The sequence below is a fragment of the Sturnira hondurensis genome, unplaced genomic scaffold (assembly GCF_014824575.4).
Source record: "Sturnira hondurensis isolate 20B ecotype Veracruz unplaced genomic scaffold, ASM1482457v3 Scaffold0012488, whole genome shotgun sequence".
Lineage (NCBI taxonomy): Eukaryota > Metazoa > Chordata > Mammalia > Chiroptera > Phyllostomidae > Sturnira > Sturnira hondurensis.
In genome coordinates, this window is record NW_028085119.1 from 4,205,484 (window position 1) to 4,229,203 (window position 23,720).

General features: G+C 37.8%; 1 protein-coding gene across 4 annotated transcripts in view; it reads right to left on the minus strand.

Moving 5' to 3' along the window:
* Positions 1-23,720, minus strand: part of NSUN6 (NOP2/Sun RNA methyltransferase 6) — a 38,316-nt gene that overhangs the window by 11,196 nt on the left and 3,400 nt on the right. For 2 of the 4 annotated variants that reach the window (XM_037060803.1, XM_037060806.1), the window contains exons 3-8: positions 20,909-20,988; positions 15,246-15,355; positions 14,189-14,342; positions 10,704-10,785; positions 7,431-7,550; positions 5,837-5,981 (exon numbers count right to left, since the gene is read on the minus strand). In XM_037060803.1, coding sequence (XP_036916698.1) covers positions 5,837-5,981; positions 7,431-7,550; positions 10,704-10,785; positions 14,189-14,342; positions 15,246-15,355; positions 20,909-20,988 — 691 coding nt within the window. Of the gene's footprint in view, positions 1-5,836; positions 5,982-7,430; positions 7,551-10,703; positions 10,786-14,160; positions 14,343-15,245; positions 15,356-20,908; positions 20,989-23,720 lie in introns of all 4 variants that reach the window. The other 2 variants (XM_037060804.1, XM_037060805.1) reach the window with 2 other exon arrangements.

Here is a 23,720-nt window from a genome sequence, read left to right on the forward strand (position 1 = left end):
TGTGAGAAGCTGCATTCAGTTTCACTGAATTTTTTCTGAAGATGCAATGCTTTTGCTTACTTCATGGTCGGTGATTTATGAGTACACCTGACCATACCATGCTGAGTGTTCAGCAGCTGGCCAAAAAAAGCATGACTTCCATGCCCCACCCTCCTTATTCATATGGGGTAACTTTATTTGGGTTTCCCCAGATGAAAAAAGTCCTGAAAGGGAAACAGTTTGCCAATGTGGAAGAGATGAAACAAAAAAAAACAGCACAAGCACTAAAAGGCCTCAAAATTGTTGACTTCAGCCCTGGCTGGTATGGCTCAGCAGGTTGAATGCCAGCCTGCGAATCAAAGGGTCACCAGTTTGATTCCCAGTCAAGGCACATGCCTTGGGGTGTGGGCCAAGTCCCCAGTAGGGTATGCGTGAGAGGCAGCCGCACACTGACCTTTCTCCCCTTCTTTCTCCTTCGCTTCCCCGCTCTCTAAAAATAAATAAATAAAAATCTTTAAAAAAATTTGATGAGTTCAAAAACTGTTTTTGAGTAATGGAAAAAAATGTCCTGATAGGTGTATTGCATCAAATGGGAAGTACTTTGAAGGTGACTGCAGTGTAAACATGTAAGAATAAACACACACATTTGTATAAATAAATTCCATTTTTTCAGGGGTCCCCCTTCCTATTGACCTGACTTTATAAAAAGGTTAAAAATAGAATGATCACAATTGAGGGTTATTCTGTTGATACCGTGCAAACCAAGGCCCAATCAAACGGGACACTGCATCCCCAATGTCAGAAGCCACAATGCACCACAGCTGAGACCTGGAATGAATTCAAGTTACTCTGAGAGCCAATAGTTCCTTTGGTAATCCCTGCAGCAGACAGCCCCGGAAAAAGAGAGCACCAGTCAGATTCTATTCAGACACAGTAATTCTGTGGTTTCTCAGTCTCCTCACTTCTTGTGCCTTCAGCAAGGCTGTGCTCTACAGTGAGCTGACAGCCCCCTGGATCCAACCTTCCACAGGTTTCCCTTTGCATTCACTTAAGTAATTTTGTCCACTCCAACTTCTGATAGAGTGTCACTGGAGAAAGTCCTAGAGGAAACAGTCTGCTTATATATCTACGCTAGCTAACCGCTAGCCGCACTGCTGCTGACTGCTTTTACACAAAGCTGCTTGATCTCCTACAGCACCCACAGTGTGGTTCTGCACCTCACACCAACATAACCTTCTGCTTTTCTGACTGCAGAACCGTCAGACACAAGCTCTTACTGATTTCACTCATCTCCATCTATAACCACCCTTGCTTTTCCACCTACTGTCTCAGAATAAATATCTTTCCAAAGTAAACAATTATTTTCAAGGTTTCTGATACACAGTGATAAACATCCTCTAGAAAGACTATACAAATTTATACTTCCATTATCATGAGTATATTTGTCTTCCCAAAATCCGCATCAAAGGCGACAATTATTCATTGGCCACTTGTATTTTTTACTTATATGGTCACATTCTTTTTTTGACTGAGAATGTTTTATTTTCCTTATTAATTAGAAGAGCTCTTTGTATATTGGGGATATTAATCTCTCCTCTACCAAATATTTTCCAAATGTTTCCCTCAAAATGTCATGTTCCTAACTTTTTAATGATTTTTACATATGTAATTGTTGAATATTAAATATATCATTTTCTTGTTGAATTTTACCTTTGCTTTCATGCTTTAAAATCTCCACTAGTGCAATCAGATAATTGTTCATCTTTACCTGCTTCTAGCTGTTTTCAGTTAAATTATTTACAAAATTACTTTTGTGTACATCTTTCCCCATCCAAAATAATTTGTCTTGTAACTATTAACTAATTCTTTCTGCTGGGTTTGGAATGCATCTTTCATCATATAGTAAATTATTACATGTACTGAGACCCATTTCAAGGGCTTTTGTTTTGCCCCAAATATACTGGTTATTAATCTGTATTTTCTGAGCTCCAAATCTACCCACCCATCCTCTGCTATACGATGCTGAGGGGGATCTCTGAACAGCTCTCCCTTGCTTTCTGGCTTCATTTCATAATCCACCAATGGGAGACAGAGGAGTGAGGGGGGTTGAGGAGATGAGAGACAAGAGGTGGACCGAATGGACTGTCTCATTCCTGTCTGCTTGCTGCTTCCGTCCAAAGCACCCCAACAACAGCCCTTTACCTTGGCAGCTGCAGTTTCTAACTTCTTCCATTAAGTATCAGTATGAAGGGGACAGAGCCCTCCCCCTCAGAGGCCTACACCCCAGCTCTGCGACACTGCCTGCGTTGAACCCCAAGGAAACAGCAGCAGCTAGGTAGCACTCACTTCCTTAGTTTTGAATTCCAGCTCCACAGAGCCTCTTCTCTAAGCTTTTTGGTTCTTAGAGGCAAATCTCCTCCTTTTGTTTCTCCAGCTAGTAGGACAGAAGCTCTTTCTGCAGTCATTACCTCTAGGGTGCCTAAGTTATCTCCTTTTGCTTTTTCAGCTCTCCAACATTCATTTATTTAGCTGTTTCCTTATACTGTTTATTTGTACTAAATTGTGTCTCATTAGTATAAATTTATACTAAATTTTCTCTATTGAAATATGTTGTATAGTTTTATTCTGAATCCTGTGGCCAGATAAAATCCCCTAAAACAAAGCTCTGAACAAATTATTTACTCCTCTGACATAATAAAACCCCAAATCACTAGTTTCACAGCTACCTACCACTATGAAATAAACTTCCTAGATTAACAAACAAAGACCATTAAAAACAGGGCCTCATCTACTTCTCCAGCCAAATTCTCTGTACTTCCCCATACTTACCAATGTTAAAAACAAAGCAAAACAGAACATGGCTTTGTTACCAAAGATGCATGAATGCTCCTGTGTGCATGCTAATTCTGCTAATTCTCTTTACCTGAGATGTCCCCTGCATTCATTTCCATTTGTCAAAATACTATCTACCCTTTTTAAGGCCCAACGGATGCCACTTCCTCCTCTAAACTTTTTCCATTGTCCCTATGAGAAATAAGCACTCTCTCTGACTTCCCATAGTATTTAATATCTTTTAGATGTATAGTCTTAGAATATAGACGACAGTGGTCATGTCTTATTCCCACCCCACTGCCCACCCAAGCACTGAAAAATCCTTAGAAACCAGGAAATCTGCAAGGCCACAAGATACTTTCGTGTGAACTACAAGTAAGAAATCTCTACCTCTAAAATAACACAGTCCTGTACATGATGAAGAGAGCACGGGCTAGATCTCAGCTCCCCACTAATATTTGTAAATCTCATGGCTAATGAGGAACTAGTACCCAAAATATATAAAGAACTCTTACAATTCAATAATAAAAAGACAACTAAGTCACTTAACAAATGGGCAAGGGATAAACACATTGCAAAAATGCTCAACATTATTAGCCACAAGGGAAATGCAAACCCAAATGATGAGCTACCACGTCACACACCTACCAAAATGGCTATAATCAAAAAGACTGATAATAACAAGTACTGATGAGAATGTGGAGAATAGGAACCCTCAGACATTGCTGGCAGAAATGTAAAATGGTGCAGCTTCTTTTTAAAAAAGTCTGACAGTTCTGCAAAAGGTTAAACAGAGTTACTATATAATTCAGCAATTTCACTCCTAGATATATACTCAACACAAATGAGACATATGTCCACACAAAAACCTACACACAAGTGTCCATAACAACATTGTTCACAAAAGCCAAAAAGAGGGAAAACCCCAATGTCCATCAACTGATGAATGGATAAATAAAATGTAGCATTACCCTTATACTACATTATTTATATATAAAAAGGATGAAGTACTAATACATGCTATAACATGAATAAACCTTAATGTTTTCCTTATGAGAAATTACATCACATTCCTGCTTTCAGGTCTTGCCCTTAAAACGACTGGCAGTGTAGTCTGCTGGTCCAACTCCCTTCCCCCTCGAGAGAACTGGAAAAGCTGTCTTGAACCCAGAGACAAAAACACCAGCCCGGATATCTACTTCTGTTTGTTAGGTGAGACAAAAATAAACCACAAAAACAAACAAACAAGCAAAACACACTTCTATCTTTTCTAAACCACTGCATTCTGGGTCTCTCTGGCACAGTCCCTCAGCCTAGTCTCTAATATAAATCTCCTGCAAACCTCTGGCTAACCATTGGGGATGACAATCAACTGACTGTGACATTCTGTTCTCGTGCAAATAGGAAATTCAGTCTGAGCTGTTCTTACAGAAGGCAAATAACAGCCTAGACATTGTTCCCCAGAGGAAGCCCTAGTTTTCTAAGAAGAACTCCATGTGTTTCATTTGTTTCTTTGCTTTTTAAATCGCATCTGGTTACTATACAGTAGGTAGATGTTGCAAAATAATTTCTCACTTTTTATGAGTTTCAAAATATGTTGATTTTCACATCACTACTGACGCATTTCCTATCAAACCAATTGGGTCTACTGTCTGACATTCATAAGCTTAACACGCTAAATCTAACTACCAGAGAATATCTGTTATTAAACAAGTCTTGATTAAAAATATAGCTAAAATAAAATGATATGGATGAGTGAAAAATCAATGACTGTATATCCCAAGTTAGTTAATGGATTATTTCAGTATAGCACTGAAGACTGACCTCTGAAATCACTATTCCTATATATTGGTTTTTCTTACCCTAATCCCAACCTACTATGCTTGTGAATATGATCAATCACTTTATGTCAAGTCACAGATACAGAAAAACTGGTGACCTAACAACAATTTTAGTGAAGTGATAGTGATGGACTATATTGAACTGTCTACTATCTACTAGTCATTTTATTAACAACAGCTAAAATACAGGCAAACTACAAAATTAGAAGGAGTTTTTTTCCCTATGGTATTCAAGAGAAAAACCACAGCCCAGTCCAAAAGTAGCATTACTCCGTGCTAAAAGCTCACAATACCAAAACCTAGATTTAATACCTAACTTAATTGCAGTTTCAACATCTTCCAGAAACATCTTTCTTGTCAAGGTAATCTGTCACTGTGGGCGCTCTACATCCCCCAGAGAAAGAAGAGAACTACTTGATAAAAACCTATCCCCTTCTCTTCCCAGAAAGAGAAAAAAAAGGTGTCCCGGCCCCAAATTAATCCTTTTCAAAAAACTTTAATAGCTCTCTGGCCCCAAAAAGAGGAAAAAAAAACCTTCTTATAAAAACCTTCCACTTTGTATAGCTGCTGGGAGCAGCTTCCAGTTGCTAGGTGGTATGTTGTCCAATTCATGAATTGGCTTAATAAAGCCAATTAGACCTTCAAATTTACACCTTGAATTCTGTTAACAATGGCAATCTAGATGACCTGTAAAAGGGTGGAAAATCTAAGACCACATCCTCAACTTTTAAAAAGACCTTAGTTCACTAAAATATGCACATTTCTCCAGGATGTCATGAAATCAAATCTAAACAAAGAGACAAAGAAAGAAAAACAGAGACAGAATGAGTTAATAAATGGAACAGTTTTTCCTCCCTTCTCAGTTCCACAGCCCCATTCCTCAAGAAAAATGAGGAAAGAACATTAAATACCTGAGGAATCATAAAACTGAAAAGCTCAGAAGCTTTCTGAGATGCAATATGAAATTAAAACAAGAATATCAAGTATAAAGAGTTGGCAAAATCTTGGGAGTTTGACTTATATTATTAAAGACTTGATATTCAGGGATGAGATGAAAAGCAAAAAATATATGTATCGCGGCAAAATATCTTAGATCTATGTCAAAGTTTCAAGGCCTAGATATTTTGGGGCTAGAACAACGATAGCAAAACCTACTTGTTTGTAAAAGAAAAAATTTAACTCACCTTTTGTGTCCTCAACCACATCCAGTTTAAGTGCCTTTGTTCCATCAAAGCAAAAAGCCCTAATGGAATTCAGCCCTAATAATAAAGCATTCTGCTTTATTTTTTTCACTTTGTTGGATATTTTGTCCAGTGCTATCACTTCTCCCTAAACAAACAGAACACATAAAGTGTAACTATAAAGCAATACTGAAAATTATTAAAAATGGAGAAAACAATGAAAAATTATGGTCTTCCCCACTTTCCTCATACCCCTAGTTTTAAAGTTGAGTTCACTAATCAAATGTATATGAAATTTATATTAAATACTTATTAAGTCGTTTCTTTAAAAAAAAAAACAAATCTTCTTGCCAGATAATTTTCTTATAACACCCAACTACTTCTAATTAACTAAACTCAAAACCAAAAATAGTGCTTGCAATCCTTCAAAGAAACTTAAGAACACCCACTGGAGTCAAACATTAGAAATCACCAATTTGATGCACCTTGCTCACCTCTGGAGGAGCACGATCTAATGTCCTGAGACATCTGCCTCCTGGTGCTTTAAGATACAGATAAATATCACTCACAAATTCAATCCCTATCTCACTATTTTCTAAGCTACACACATAAAATTCATGTGAATTCTGACAACTAAAGACAGAAAAGTATTAAGTGTATATCACACAGCAAAATGTTCTAGACTGGTGTAAAATGTAGTTCAAAAATAATTTTAAATGTCAATACTTTAGTTAAGTCAAAATTGATAAAAATAAGAGGTCCTTTTTACAAATGTATTTGTCAAATACATTTGTAATACATATATACATATATGTATTTGCAATACATATATACAGTGCTCATATACCTGTATATTCAGAGCATATGTTTTCAAACACACACATAGTGCTGAGATAGATTTACCCTTTAGTGACTTTAGTAAAAATATATTTTCATACTTATATATGTTTTATCCCCTTGCTGTGACATTTTAATGTTTCAGAATGGTGTTGAAGTTAAATACTAATGTGTAAGTACAGGGTGGGGAAAAAGTAGTTTTACAGTTGTGTGTACATGAAAACAGTTTATTATTGTATTATTTATAATTACTGTTATTTTCCACACAAACAACTGTAAATCTACTTTTGCCTCATCTTGTGTGTGAATTTTCATCAGAAGTCTTCATGAGTAATTAAATTTTGCACTAATGAAAGAGAAAAGCTACAATTTCATCTTGACACAATAAATGTTGCTACTATTACTATTTTCTGTGGAACATTGCTGTAAATCATTTCATCATCCAAAGAATCATTACATACACATTAAAAATGGGTCAACTTCTGGTCAAGAATGGAGAATATGTAAATGGTCCCCTCCTCCCATGACAAAACGGATCTATGAACGCATCAGCAATCTGGAATTCAAGAAGGCCTTGAGGTCATTCTCACAAGTGGTGATTGTTTACCAACTGACATCACGGAACAGTCTGCCCTTTGGCAGCATCTGACATAGATCGGATCATGAATACCTGTGTAATGTTTCCTAAGTCACACGCAGTTCCACAGTCGTCACTGAAATGTGTAACACATCGACAGTTAGTCTGTGAATACAATCTCACCTTGTCACGCATTAGTGCTGCGATGTGTGTTGTTTTGCCTCCAGGTGCTGCACACAAATCTAGAATCTTCTCTCCAGGTTGAGGATCCAGAACGTGAGCTACTACAGCAGATGGCAAATTCTATAAAGGAAACAAAAGTCCATTATCAATGATTCTAAATCAATTTAAATCTCAGCATCAGAGAACGTAAAGAAACGTTTGGAGGTAATAAAGTACGGTATCTTCTGCCAAGAGAACATTTTTTGTAACTTAAAGGGTGTCAGGAAATTCTCCATTTCCTACAGTAGCCTATAATCTCACAGGACATTGACACATACCATGCATTTCTCCAATCAACCCAGCAGTAAAGGCATATTGTCCTTTCTATTTTTATTGTATTTTTCTGCCACCGTTTATCCCCCTTATATCCTCTTCCCCCTTTACCCACACCCCCTCCTTTCTCATTTCAGTGGTTCTCAATAATTTGGAGGCCAGAGATCGCAATGAAATATGAGAAGGCTCTGGATCTTTTCCCCAGAAAATGCATAAAAATTTGCAATTTCAGGTGTTTCATCATCCAACTCACAATGAAAAATCCCAGTTTTAAGTTGCTAACGCCACTGAGAGGCACATTTGGGTTCCTATCTTCCCCCTACTACCCTATTTTGGTAGAAGAAAAGTAAAGTGTAAAAAAGTCTTAGCCATTTCTGATAGACATCTGGAAAAATATGAGCTTCTACAACCCCAATATACCTCTGTCTACAGCAGTAAGTTATATTAAATCACTATTAGTATTACTTACATACAAACAGTTACTACAGGATGCCAGCTTTAAATAATACAGAATAATAACACAAAATTATATATTTTAAAAAATTGGCAAGAAAAAAGACTAACAAGCACAGGGCTATTTAAAGTTTAAAGGCTTCAATTCATTCTTTCACCAAAACATGTACATCTCAAGAACTATGAGAAGACTACAACTCTCAAGTGAATCCAAGATCACCAGTTAAAAAAACATCGATGGTGAGAAAGGAGACACCCACAAACAAATTGTGCCCCGCCCCTGGATACAGGAAGCAGTCAAGTCAAGGGGAACAACTGAGGTACCTGAAAGGCGGTCCCTCAACAGTAAACACTAAGAACAGCTTCACCTGTCAGAGATAGTTTCTCCCAATAGTCTGATCTATTAAAAATTTTTTTAAATGAAACTCTAATATGAACCACTAAAACATATATGTAGCTAACAGAAGTTCTTTATCTAGAGACTGGTTATGCTTAACTTCTAATAGAGATGCGATTAATATATTGGTCAAAGATGACAGAAGTCTTTACTGAAATGTAAGTAGTACATTAAAATCCTTCTGATCCTACAATAAGTAAAAATTATAAAATGATCTAGGTAAAGATGCTTCACTAAGTACATAAATGATGAGCTTCTTTCCAACCAATTTCGTCTATTACCTTTCTCTGCAGTATTTCTCAATCCTGGCTACACAAGAGAATCCCTTAGTGAGGTTTGTTTTTTTAATGCTCAGAAACAAAACAATGATAAAATTCATATGGGACCACAGAAGTCCCCGAACAGCAAAAGCAATATTTAGAAAGAACAAAGGCAGAGGCACCACCCACTCAGATTTCAAACTTTATTACAAAGTTTCGGTGGTTAAAACAATGTTACTGGCATTAAAAACAGGCACAGAACAGTGAAACAGAAGAGAACCCAGAAATAAATTCACATGTATAAGACAAAGGAGCCAAGAACACACCATAGGGAAAGGCCAGTCTCTTCAATAAATGGTTTTGGGAGTCACTGCACAGACACGTGTAGAACAATGAAACTGGACCACTATCTTACACCAAATACAAACTCAACTCAAAATGGATCAGAGACTCCAGTGCAAGACCTTAAACCATAAAACTCACAGAAGAAAACAAGGACAGTAAGTTCCCTGACATAGGTCATGGCAATGGCTTTTTTAAAAAAACTGACACCCAAAATAAAAGCAACAAAAGAAAGATAAGTGAAATTACCACAAACTGAAAAGCTTGTGGAGATTCCCAGTCAAGATGGCAGAGTAGGTAAACATTGTGTTCACCTCCTCCCACATCAAAATCACAACTAAATTATAGAACAACTCTCTGAAGATTGGCTAAACAGGATCCCATGACTGATATAAAGACCAAGGCACACTGAGACTGGCAGGAGGAGAGGAGAGACTGGAACAGGCTGGTCCCACGTCCACGTGTATGGATACAAATTGGGAGGGATATCTCAGCTTCAGAGGTTTCCTGTGAGGAGTGAGGGGACCCCAGCCCCACATCAGGCTCCCAGCCTAGGTGTCCAGTGCCAGGGGGAGAAGTCGCCATAACTTCTGGCTGTGCGAACCAGTGGGACTGTGGCTGAGGGAGAGGAAGGGCTTCTGGAGTCTCAGATAACGCAGATCTTAAAGGGCCAGCACACAGACTCACTGACAAACTCACTGAGTCTGAGCCCCAGTGCAGAGGCAGCAATTCGAAAAGCACCAGGGATGAGGAAGAGGAACTGACTTGCCTGGCTTCAGGGCAAGGGCTGGAGGGGCAGCTCTGTCTGGGAACACAGTGGTGGCAGGCACCACTGTTCTTTTTAAGCCCTCCCCTGATGCAATCAGCAAGTACAGGCTGAAGCGCTGGCGGGTGCCTTGCTCCTTCGTTGAGCCCTTCTCCCACCCAGCCACAGGGCCAAGCAGGCTGCAAATCTGAAGGATCCACCGACTTCGGTAACACCTCTGATCTTCAGTATCTTCTTCTTATATCGCGGGTAATAATAATAACAATAGTGATAATAATGCCACCTAACCAGATTGTAACAAATCAGTTAATGCACACACAAGTACTTATAAACAAGGCAGAACAAATTACGTGTTATAACATCACAATTAATGACCATCTGACAAAAATCTTAGTAGTAAACCATTTGAATCTTACTCAAAGTTACCAATGAACACACACACACATATATATCACAAAGGCATATATTATTTACAGATTAATATTTTGAGATGGAAAGCAACAATTATAAAAAGCTTTATATTAAAGCACATGGGCAAAAAGGGTAAAAAAGCAGTCAATCAGTTGATGGGGAAACAAGGATGCTCACAAAGTTGTTTCTTACTGCTTAACCAAAGGTGGACCAGAAATCTTATAAATAGACCACAAAAATATGTTAATAGAAGTACAAAAAACACACTTAGATTTCAAATAATTCACTGTAGTATGTTGCAATGTTAGTGAATATTTTACTTTTACAATTACCTGTAAAAATAAGTAGCTGGGCAGTACATTGTCAAATGAAGGGCTGAGATACAATGGTTCTGTCATCCGTATGCCTATACCTCTGAAAAGTAGGAAATCTAATGTTAATCTGGATGAATTACATTGTATATACAAACTCCATTTCTAAGAACAAATACAACATACTCAACACCAAAACAGAATATTCCAGTGAACTGTTTCTGAATGTTTACCTGCAATAAGAGGCCATCAGGATACCTAAAAAGGATAAAGTTACACCAACTTTCACTTGGGTACAAGTAAGTAGAATAAAAAGCAAAGAACTCACACCCCACCCCTTGACAGTCTGCTTCGCACCTCACCTACTAGCACAACCATATCCAACTGTGTGCTATTTAACTTAACATCGCAAACAATAATTTAAACCAATTACTGCTCAGGTATGGAATTACATGTTTCTTTTGAAACTGTTTTTGTAATCTGTATCTCCACATAATAATACAAAGTACGAGATCTCCTAGAATAAACAGTCTGTTACTAAATTAGTCTACTTTTATGAGTCTATGAATGATTCCACTCAGCCGGAATTCCAGAAACCAAGGCTGCAAATTTATTCGGTGAATACTAGTAGAATCGGTTCTAATATTTTTAAAGAATATAAATAAGAAACAGGGTGTATATGTAGCATTTCTTTCTTATGGAAGCATGCTTTATTTCATATAGGCAGAGAAAGAAATCATAACAGCATAACCGACATTAGGTTTAAAAACTGAATTTAAAAATCAACAGTCTTTTGAAAGATGGCTGCTTCTTACTCCAACCAAGAAAACATTACTCCAAAAAGACATTTTGCAGCTACTAGAACTACCACATCAAATAAGATACTAGGATGAAGAAGGTACTACCTATGACAAACTATAAGAGGCAGTTAAAATATCAATCCCCTATTAGAGAGCCAAAGATAAATACAGATCTATGCTTTATCTATGCCATGTAAGGAGAACACAATCTTTGTTCTTGACCATCTGGAAAGTTCTACTAACTACCACTAGGAAATTCAATAACCTGGTTCCTCAGGAGAATTAATTTCAACTATAAACCCACATTGTTATAACATGAAAATATATTCCAGGAGTTAGAGGTGTGGTCCAGTCCTATGTGGGGAAGGAATAAACTTCCCTCTCCCCTCCTAGGTTCTTAAGGCTGGTCTAATCATTAAATCTACAGGAGACATTAGATTAATAAAAGAAAATAACCAAATGTAATTACACACATATGTATAGGAATCCCACACACAGGAGAATCAGAGACTCCACACACATGAAAGGTTCGGACACAGGGAGGGAAAATTAGATGTACCAAGTCTGTCCAGAAAAAGTCTAGCCATTGCTAATAGAATGAGAATGGTTTGCACAACATCAATGTAACCTGGCAGCCAAGGAGGGTGGATTGGAATGCACATTTGTGAACAATGAGGACTTCACTGTACTAGTCGGTGGAGGCGGTAGATGCCATTGAGTGAGCATGTGTACTGTGTGGCTGTCACATTCAAAATGACCGAGTGTGTAAAGCAACGAATCTGCATCAAATTTTGCATTAAGCTTGAACATTCCTCCACAGAAACTATTCAGATAATTCTGAAGGCCACAGCTATGGGTAACTAGTGACTGGCAGCTTCATAACAACACACCCACTCATGCATCAGGTTTTGTGCAGAGTTTCTGGTGAAATATCAAATCACCCAGGTGACTCAGCTGCCCTACGGCCCAGATTTGGCACCCTTTGACTTCTGGCTTTTCTCAAAACTAAAATCATCTTTGAAGGGAAGAGATTTCAACCCTGGCTGGTGTGGCTCGGGGACTGAGCACAGGCCTGCAAACCAAAGGGTCACTGGTTCGATTACCTGTCTAGGGTACATGCCTGGGCTGGGTTGTGGGCAAGGTCCCCAGTAGGAGTTGTGGGAGAGGCAACCACACATTGATGTTTCTCTTACTCTCTTTCTCCCTCCCTTTCCCTCTCTCTAAAATTAAATTTAAAAGGTCTTTTTAAAAAAAGTAAGGGAAGAGATTTCAGACCATCAATAAGATTCAGGAAAATATGACAGGGCACCTGGTGGTGATTGGGAGAACTGTGTAAGGTCCCAACTTGCCTCCTTTGAAGAGGACTGAGGTATCATTGTCCTATGCACAGTGTTTCTTGTATCTTGTATCTTCTTCAATAAATGTCTCATTGTTATAGGACATGGATGGATACTTTCTTGACAGACCTCACAAATGACATTCTGAGCTAAGGATGAGGTAAGGCATCTTGGGCCTTCAGAGGGGAGGAAAGTCATTCACAAAACAATCACAGGACAATAAAAAGAGCACATATTCACTAATTACGAGTTGGCCTTGCTCTACAGATATGTCGTAAAAAGTTATTTCTGGTGTTGTCTCTTATTACAGCAAAGGCCCCTAATTTAAATTCCTTAAGGAAGCGGTGAAGGCTTCTCATGAGCCTGGAGGGTCTCAACTACCTCTAGCTTCAAATTATTCACACACCACAGCGGAGCACCCTAAGGAGCCTGTGGGAACTCCTCCACCTAGACGGAGGAACGCACAGCTTCCACACATCCACAACAGCTGCCAGCTTCGGACAGACGGAGCTGTCCAGAGAACTCCTAAAACCAGGTTGAAAATACTAAGCAAAATAAGAAATTGAGTCATCCATGGCTTTAATTTATTTAGAGTCAGTAACAACCAGAGATGATTTAAAACTTAGCTGTATTTTAATTTAGTCTGAGTAAATCCAAACATTAATGTTGGACCATAAGTATTCAAGTGAGTGCTGGCTTTCTGGTAAAATTTATTTTTGATTAAAATTGTTTTCTGTTATTGTTTCTTTTATTATTTATATTAAACTCACAGTTTTTTTCTTTCACCAGACCAGAATGTTTGGTGAAAAAGATCTGGATAAGGCCCTAGTCAGATAGCTCAGTTGGTTATAGTGTCCCAATAAGCCAAGCCTGGGGGTTCGATCCCCAGTCAGGGCACATACACAAAACCACCAATGACTGCATCAATAAGTGGAACAACAAATTGATCTCTCTCTCTCTCTCCCTCCCTTCCTCTCTCTCTCTAAAATCAATTTTTAAAAAAATTTCTTAAAAGAAAGAAAAAAGATCTGAATAGGTTCATATAAGTAATCCTTTATCAAGATAAGTATTGTTCTCCAAAGATGAAACATTTCAGATGAATAAAATTCAAAAAATAAAATTATTTAAATTATAGTGAGACTAGCTGATTACTTAAACCTCTTTTAATCTGAGCATTCATTCTGCTCAGATTAAAGCACTTAGCAGCACATTCTTTCTAAAAAACATTGAAAATATGGATTAAATTTTTCAGTTCAATTTATACCCCAAAAATTCTTCATATAAAGTTACTAGACAGTGTTTTTACATGGTTTTTCCCCTTGAAACACAAAGTGTGCTTACTTCTCCCAAACAACACTTAAGAACATACTTCAATGCAGGTGCCCCACCAAAGATTTCTTTGCGGCTTAATTCAGAAATCCCATTTCCAAGAAACACTTTTGTTCCGTCGAATTCTTTGGCTCCTTTCTTACATTTGCCTTTAATATCAGAGTATACAGAAACAACATCTCCAGCTTTCATAACTAGAGAAAGAAGAGAATCGTAATGTAATCATTTATACCTCGATAGAAGAGCAGTTAGAACTCTTTAAGCTAGACTGGAGAACCCCAGGGACATCAATAGTGGGCACGAGGTGGCCTCAACTGGCTCGTCCCCTCAGTATAATCCCCAATAGAAAATGTGCTTTTTACTTTTAAATGTCCTTAACAAGGAATCTAATCGAAGACTCTTTTTCTAGGAAAACAAAGAAATGAAGTCCCCTTCAAAATACCCTTCCTCAGTCCGAAGTCTTTAGCTGAGCAGAAAAGGAAAGGTATCTTCTAATTTAAATTATTTTCCCCAAACCTAACATTTCCTAAAAGACTTCATTTAAATTTTGAGATTGTGGCTCCTTCCTCACATTTCTAAGTTTTCTTCAAAAGGATTCTTAAAAACATACTCAAATTCCTCAAAGGAATCTTTAAAAATCCCATAACACTATTGGTATTTCTTCAGTTTTCCTGTTACAGCAATTAATGCAGATTTTAATGATAAGCACATAGATTCATTTATATGTGTATATGTACTTAAGAATACCTTGAAACTGTGCAGTGTACAGATTTGATTTACATGGTTGACTGAATCTAGTTTTGTAATCCTTTCATTAAATTATTTTCGGTAAAAACAAAAACAGTAATATTAACTATGGAAAATTGTGTTCCACTTCCAAAAAACACCTAACCTACTATAAATCTGTCTAGCCCTTAACTTGACATCAGACGTGAGTAGCCTACCGGCTGTATAGATAGGACTGTTCAAGTGACATAGACAGGGGAGAATGAGCTTTCTGTGGAAAGGACAAGTAAATGTGTCTGGCTTTGCGAGCCACATTGAATCTCTTGACATATGCTTCTTTGTGTTCTTTTTTACAGCCCTTTAACACTTACATTTTGAAGCTGACACAATTCCTGGAACATAGACATGGGCTCCTCTCAACACGGCATTGCCACAGTGGGCTCCAACAATGGCTTCACACTGTTGCTGTTTTATATTCTTCCTAGGGTTTAAGACGAGAGGAATGTAACACAGTAATATACATCCAGCATGCACCAACCCTTTCAAAGTTTCACCTCACACCCCAAATAACCTCTCTAGTCCTGACCGCCCCAAAATAACGCCATTAATGAATGAATGAGAAAGAGAAAGCTGAAAACAGACTATTGAGAAAAGAGAAAGTAAGAAGAGGTCCATCTGCCAGAAGATAATAAAGTGACACCAAAAATTGCTTAATCATTTAACAAACATTGCTATTTTTATAACAGCATTACAAGAGAACTAAAGTCCATCTTCAAAGACTAAAACGGACAATAACACAAGGAATTCAAAACATGTCTAAAGTGGTAGACTGTTGCAAGGTAAATCATTATTATTTTAAACTAGATGGACAATTTTGCCCAAGTTGTTTTTTAATATTTTCCCTTTTCTCACCTCTAATTTATTCCTTAGATTATTAAAATCTAAGTATCATGTCTAACACTCAGAAAGACTTCTTCACAGGTCAGGAGGCATCGCTGCGATCAGCCCGGTACAATCTTGAACACCGAGTCTCCAACGAGCCTCCCGGGTTGGCAACACTTCCCGACCTGTCACGACTCCTTGCTGACGCGTGTCCCACAGGACCAAACCTCACTAAACTTCTTGGCTTTCTACTACTCCTTCCTGGTCCCACACATTCCCATTGCTCATGCTCTACTTCTTAATGAGTTTCAAATCCCAAGTTCCAAAACATGCTACCACCTGCTCTCACTCTGCATCCTGTCCCTTGACAATCTCATGGCTTTAATAATCACTTACAAAAATAATCCATGAATTGTAATGTTTAGCCTTTTTAAACGCTGAATTGTGGTTTCTAATTACCTGCAAGTATCTATATCTGGTGACTCCCAGTTACTTCAAACTCAACAAGTCCTCAACAATGTTATTTTTCTCTAATCTACACCGAAAAGCCTTGGCAAAACCCCAGATCTTCTCATCTTCCTGTTTCCAATCTTGAATGGTATCCTTATCTAACCAATCTAGAAACCCCAGCATCAACTTAAATCTCTTCTTCCTAAACCTGTTCACTCGACATACACTGCGTCATCAAATCGTGCCACCCGCAATTCTCCGACAGGTCTTCTGGGCCCATCTCATGACATCAAATGTGCATCTCTTAACCTACTACTGAGTAGCTCCCTGGCTTTGACCTTTGATTGCTTTCAGGTCTTCTTTATGTCTTTGGTGTTCTGCAGTTTCACCATGCAGTATCTAGACACAGATTTATTTTTCACTTTTGGCTTCAGGCTCAGAGTACTTCCTAAATTTGTTTTTTATCAATTCTGGAAAATTTTTAGTCATTACATTTTTAAAAACTACCTTACCTCCATTTTTTTTTCCTACTGTCTACATCTGGGACTCATTAGAAATACAAAGTACCTTCTTCATTCTATTTTCCATGACTCAACTTCACATTTTCAATTTCTTTATCTGTCTCCGCTGTATTCCAGATAATTCCCTTTAAGTTACCTACTTCAATAATTCTTCATCAGTTACATCTATCCTACAGTTTAAGGTGCAGAGCTCAGGAAACAAAAGACACTGCATCCTCTGAAAAGAGAGTTAACACAACAGGCTTGAGACTGCCATCCTTAGAAAGGCCTGCTTACAAGATGTCCCTTGGATGGCACCTGAAAATGTGACTGGGATCCCGATCCTGACACTGATATAAACTCCCCCTAGTGGTAAGAGCGGCATATTGTTCCTACACTGTCTACACCAGCAAGAGGATTTGTTCTGAACACCTGCTTTCTTTGGGGGGGGTGGGGGGCGGGGGGGCTGGAATTGTGGTACATGCCAGGGAGAGGGTACCTACATGACCAACATCCAATAAAAACATCGGGCACTGCTTCCCTAGACAATATTTTCTACATATAACAATTGGATGCTGGAGAAATTAAGCACATCTAGGTAACTCCATGGGGAGAAGACTCTTAGAAGCTTGTGCCTGGCTTCCTCTAGATTTTGCCCCATGCACTTTTCCCCTTTTGCTGATTTTGCTTTTGTATCCTTTTGTGTAATAAATGTTTGCCATGAGCAGGGCCATATGCTGAGTTCTGTGAGTCCTTCTAGCCAATTACCAAACCTGAGGGTGGTCTTGGGGAGCCCCAGCATGGGGAGTATCTGCACTAGAAATCCAACATACCAAGCCCTAGTGTTTTACTAATAGAGAATAGAGAAAAATGTAACAAAAACACTCAAAGAACTACTGGAAGATTTGTAACTAAAAAGTTATACAACATTTCACTAAAAACTAAGTGAGAATAGTGAAAATCAAACTATATCCTAGCCAAGTGTCTAAAGTTCAATGAGAAAGAACTCCCTAGATCTCCAGGCAAAAACCAAGATACTGTTATAAGAAGGATCATTCTTTTTTTGGTCCAGATTTCTTAATGGCTACAGTTGATTCCAGACTGTCTACAAAGTGCTAAGGGAAAAAATACGTGACCTGAAATTATTATAATCAGCCAAGTTATTGTTTAAATATAAAGGCAACTGGTGATTCTCAAGCAAGAAAGTAAACAGAGCGCCAGAGACATACTTCGGAGATGGGAGCAAATGTTGCAGATCTGATAAATGACTACAGTTTCCAACCAAGGGATTAACCATGGTAAAGAACTCAGAAAGAAACTACACCATTAGGACTAACAGTACACATTGAACCTATTTGAATTGTGCTTATAGAACTAACGTGTGATAAACTTTTAAAAGGTTAAAAACTAACATAGTAAATAAAAATTGACTGGTGGGAGTTTAAGGGGAAATTTAAGTGTAAGCTTCTCCCTTTTTATATGGAAAGTCAAGAGATAATTACAGTGATGATGAGTTTAAAAAACAAAAAAGAATTGACTTGCTCCTTTTAGAAATACAAGGTAGGTATGTGAATCTACAATCCTAAATGATTTTTAATACTTTTCTATAATAACTCACCATTTGTTTTTTATAATTCACTAATGTTCTGATGAGTAGCTTAAATCACTATAAAGAACAGGATGAAAGGATTACTGGGATCAGGTAAAAGCAAATAAGTACAGAAAATAATTACAGTTAAATCATCAAAATACTTCAAAAGAACTAAAATGGCCAGTATTAGCAAGAATGGAAGTATCAGAATCTTTCAAATGCTGTTAGAAACACTAACTGGTAAATCTTTTTAGAGGCTAAAATATCTAAAACTAAAATATACACAAACCATTGAACCAGTTATTCCATGTTATACTAGTTTATCCTGTAAGTCCACCAAGAAATATCTTAAGAACATTCACTGTTGAGCCCTGGCTGGTATGGCTTGATGATTGAGTGACAGCCTGAGAACCCAAGGGTCACTGCTGCGATTCCCAGTCGGGGCACAGGCCTGTGTTGCAGGCCAGGTCCCTAGTAGGGGACATGCAAGAAACAACCACACATTGATGTTTCTATCCCTCTCCTTCTCCCTCCCTTCCCTTCTCTCTAAAAATAAATAAATAAAATCTTTAAAAAAAGAATGAAAGTGGGACACGAATCAGGGGAAATTATGGACATCATGAAAAGATGTCCACAGTATAATCTGAAATGAGTCAAGAAACAAAACCGTAAAAGACCTGTGACTGTGATGAACTGCAGTGACTGGTGTAAAACTGAATAGGAGAGAACAGAAATCAGAACAGTGGTTTCATGGTAGGAAAGCAGAATACAAGATAATTTACTGGGGTGATGGAAACAGTCTGTATCTTGTCTGGGTTGTGTCTTGGCTACACAATTGTACACATTTGGCAAAACTCAGAAAATGGTACACTTAATTAAGATCTCTCCATTTCACTACATGCAAATTGTACCTTAAAATAAATAAGAAAATTTTAAAAAAATCAAATTTTAGGTTATAAGAGTAATACACGCTTTTGGTAAAAAATAAAACAGAAATGTTACAACTGAAAATCTCTTCCTATCCCATTCTCCCAATCCAACCATCCCACAGTTAATCACTCAGAGTTAAGCCCTATTAATAGCTGGGTATATTTTCCAGACACTATTCTATACATAAATAAATATACATAAATGTGCCATTGTGTGTATCTTTTCTTAACTGCAAAAGAAATACACTTATCCCACACACAGCAACCCCACATTAAAGACTTAATATAATATTCCACTGCATGGATAAACCACAATTTATTAAACCACTACTTTACTGTTAACCCCTAAAGTATTTCAAAGCTTTAACAAAATATGCATTTTTATAGTTTGTTGGGGACCAATTCGTGTGGTATTGCAAACTGCAGCCCTGCACAAGCAAGGCCTTGAAAGAGGCCTGTAAACCTGGGCTGGAATGCCGGGAACGCTGGAGGCAGGCCTGACTCATACTAGCACTGAGGGTTCCCAAGGGAAACCAGGCCTAAAGAATGCATTGCACCCTTGGGGCTTGCTTTGCTTTGTATAGTCCTGTTACCATGAATCGGATAATCAAGTCCAGAGCGGAAGGAATGAACGCCTTATCTCATGAACCACGTCTTATCTCATGAACCACGCCTTATCTCATGAACCACGCCTTATCTCATGAACCACGCCTTATCTCATGAACCACGCCTTATCTCATGAACCGCGCCTTATCTCATGAACCACGCCTTATCTCACCACTTTAACGGACCGTCTGGTGTCTGTGTGTCTAACAGACCCTGTCCTGAGGCAAATCTCTGAGTTCCTTCAACTGTTACCTATAAATACTATCTGTTTTCCCTAACTATGGCCTTTCGACATTGATCAATGAGCTCTGCATGCACACTGTACACCCCTGTGCATACCAATCTCAATAAAAGCCACGTCAGAGAAGGGCTTGGGGCATTCTCCACTAGAGGGAATCGCCACCCCCTTTTCCACCAAACAGACTGTGTCCGGGATTACTCATTTCATCCATGACCAGGAGGACTCCACGGGACAGGGTTCCCCTCCACAGTTATTATAATTCTTACCAGTATAAAAAAATTACACCATATTTGGGGATGTTTAAATGATCCTTGAGACAAGAACTCCCAGTATAATATAAAAGCCTATTTTTTCAATTTTCAAACATACCTTCCAAATACATAAATGAGTAGAACACTGCTGTTGTACACACAGGGCATACGGAGTAATTTAACACAACTGTGAATTAATCAATAACATTTTACATACACATCAGCTATGAGAGTAGGAAATACTTTGATTTGTATTTTTGTTGTAACTCAAAAAATGTTTTAATTTAGCAGCGGACTATCTTGAGATATACAAGTAACAAAAGGAAGTTTCTTAGAAAGTAGAGGAAAAAAATACCAATCACACACAAAACGGATTTAAAATGCATCTGGGCCCATTCCATGCCTTCTTTTGTAATACTTTCCATAACAGAGTATGAAGTCAGCATTTATGAATTTTTGAATTCCTACCTATATAAAGTTACTAACAATGGAGAAACTCAGTATTATCACCAAACAGTAAATAAAGAACCTGTGATACATGTTTCCTTAGAAGAATATAATTGGAAAAGGAAATAGTTACAAACCTTGGTCCAATAACAGGAATAAGTAAGACATCCTGGAGGTCTGGATGTTGAAGAACAGGAACACTCAATCCATTCAACTGCTGTTAAGAGTAAACACACAGGATTGCAAAGCAATCAATGTATCTGGTAAGTTTCAACTCACGGAGTTTTTCAGTATCATTACCTAGCAGAGCCTGAAGCTGGGCAGGGATATTTCATGTTATTCCATGGGATACTATAAAAATCAGACCTCAAAACAACTACGTGTTCTCTGTAATTTGATTCTGAAGTATTCTTTTTTTCAATTATAGTTGACATTCAATATTTCTTCTATATTTGTTTCAAGTGCACAAGCATAGTGGTTAGACAATTATACAATTTATGAAGTGATCAGTAAGTCTGGCTCCCACCTGGCACCACACAGTTATTACAGTATTATTGACCATATCCCGCACGCTGGCTTCTTTATGAGGCTCAATTTTGCTTACTGTTTGGCTTTATAAATACAAACCATGTTTACTTTATGTGACTTGTTTTAAAAATATATCCAATACAGAACTGCATGTAGCACTCATTTGAGAAAAGATTCTGAATAAGATATTAAGTATTGAGATTATTAACTACTATTCATTATACACTATCATTACGCCATGCTGATTTTGATGACAGAAATAAATGGGTTTTGCAAAGGTTCAGGACTTTCAATATCCTCCATCATAGTTGGCCATCAGACTAGAAACAGGTTCAGGGCCACTGGACTAGGTGCTGACGCCAGCCCACACAGCCTCACCACAGCAAAATGCATGCTTCTCTTCCCAACTCTGTGGTCATGCTGGTGGCTTGAAAATGACCACAGTGGGGGTATTTACACAATTTAAATTAGCAGAACACCAAAAAGAGTTATTTTTTCCAGAAATGGGTTGTTGAATATGTACAAGTATATCACTCCTGCAGGCAGAAGATGACTCCACACAGCAGAAGAGAACGAGCAGAATGGTGGATTGGGTAGCAAGGACTGTATATTCCATCAGAGGAAAACATGCAAATATTGAGAACGAGTCTGCTACACAGACTAGGGATTGTCAACACATTGATCTTCACACACCACATGAAAGAATTGTGATTACAACAGATACTAGCACTGCCCTGTAGTACACATACACTACCTAGGAAAGAACGTCTAAAATGAACTTATTTGTAAATTGGTAAGTTGTTCATGTTTTAGAAATCTACATTTCTACCAAGTCAACAGATCTCATTTGATCAGTCACCTCTCTGTTTTTGTCCTTTCCTCATTATTTGTTGGTCTTACAGCACCCAGACTATGGTAAATGATCTTTAAAAGGAAAGAAACATAATGAACTTCATCATTCGCTTTTGTTCAGTTTTAGGAGTACTATTTGCTTTATACTATAGAAATATTTTATATAGAGATCAATCCTTCTCAATCCAATATTATTCTTTTCTGTCAGATGTGAAACTCATATAGAAATAACACTCTCATAAAGCCACACATGTGCATAATGTTCCTAAAACAACACAAATAAACTTATTTTTAAACAAAACACATCACATTTCTGTTCCTACCTCATGCCCTTTTAAAAACAGCCTCATTGAGGTTTAATTTACTTACCATAAAATGCATCCATTTTAAACATACAATTCAATGGTCTTTAGTAAATGTAAAGAGTTGTGCGACCATCACCCCAATTCAGTTTTAATGACTTGCACCACCACCCAAGATTCACCGTGCCCATCTGTAATCGGTCCATGCTCCCAGCTCCGACCCTAGGCAACCACTGCTATTGTCTTTATAAATGTGTCTTTCCTAGACTTACATATAAATTAAATATACAATATATATATAAAGTCTTGTGTCTGGCTCCTTTCACTTACTATGTTCCTGAGGTTCAACAATATTGAAGTAAGCATAATTACCTTCACTGCTGAATAACTCCATTGAATGAATATACCACATTTTGTTTTTCTACTCACCAGCTGATAGACATCTGGACAGTTTCTTTCTTTTAGATATTATGAAAAATGTCGCCATAATGTTCAAGTATTTTATGGACATATTTTCATTCCACGCTTTGGTTGTACAGTAAGTTTATGTATAACTTTTTAAAAGACAAATTATTTTCCAAAGAGGCCATTTGACATTCCCATTTACAAAGTATGAAGGTTCCAGTTTCTCCACATCTTCATCAACTAAATTTTAAATTATTAAATGTCAAAATGTGGCCCAGAGAAATTTGGAGACACAGCACCTACTCTTATGTCATTCTACTCAGGACTTTTCTTTAAGATGCACAGTAGCTTCGGAACATGAATGAAAAAAAATTATAGTCTAAAACATCCTGTAGTTTCCTTTCCTGCTAGCTCTACCCTCAGTTTCCTATTGAATACTTAAGACCCACCCTTCTCTGTTTAATCTTAACCTTTAGGGAAAGGGATTCAAACCCCACCCGGAGTGATTCTGTCTGCCGTAACCTCGACACTAGCCCATGAGATCTTGTATACGCATCAGTCTGGGAGACAAGAATATCTAAGCTCTAGGAATAATTTGCTGGCAAAGAAAACAATCTGGACCTGCCTCAGTTATGGACACCTCTGACTGACCTCAAACAATTTTCTTTCTACTGGCTGAAAGCCCACATGCATGGTTACATAAAACTAATAATTTAGTTGCTTAGAAGAACTGCTTATATTTTATGCCTAATGTCATTACTCTCAATAAATTATCACTATTAATAATTAAAACTCAAATTAATTTTTCTCTAAGTCTTACACTCAGATACCACACCTGGTCTTCTTAGAATATAGTCATCAA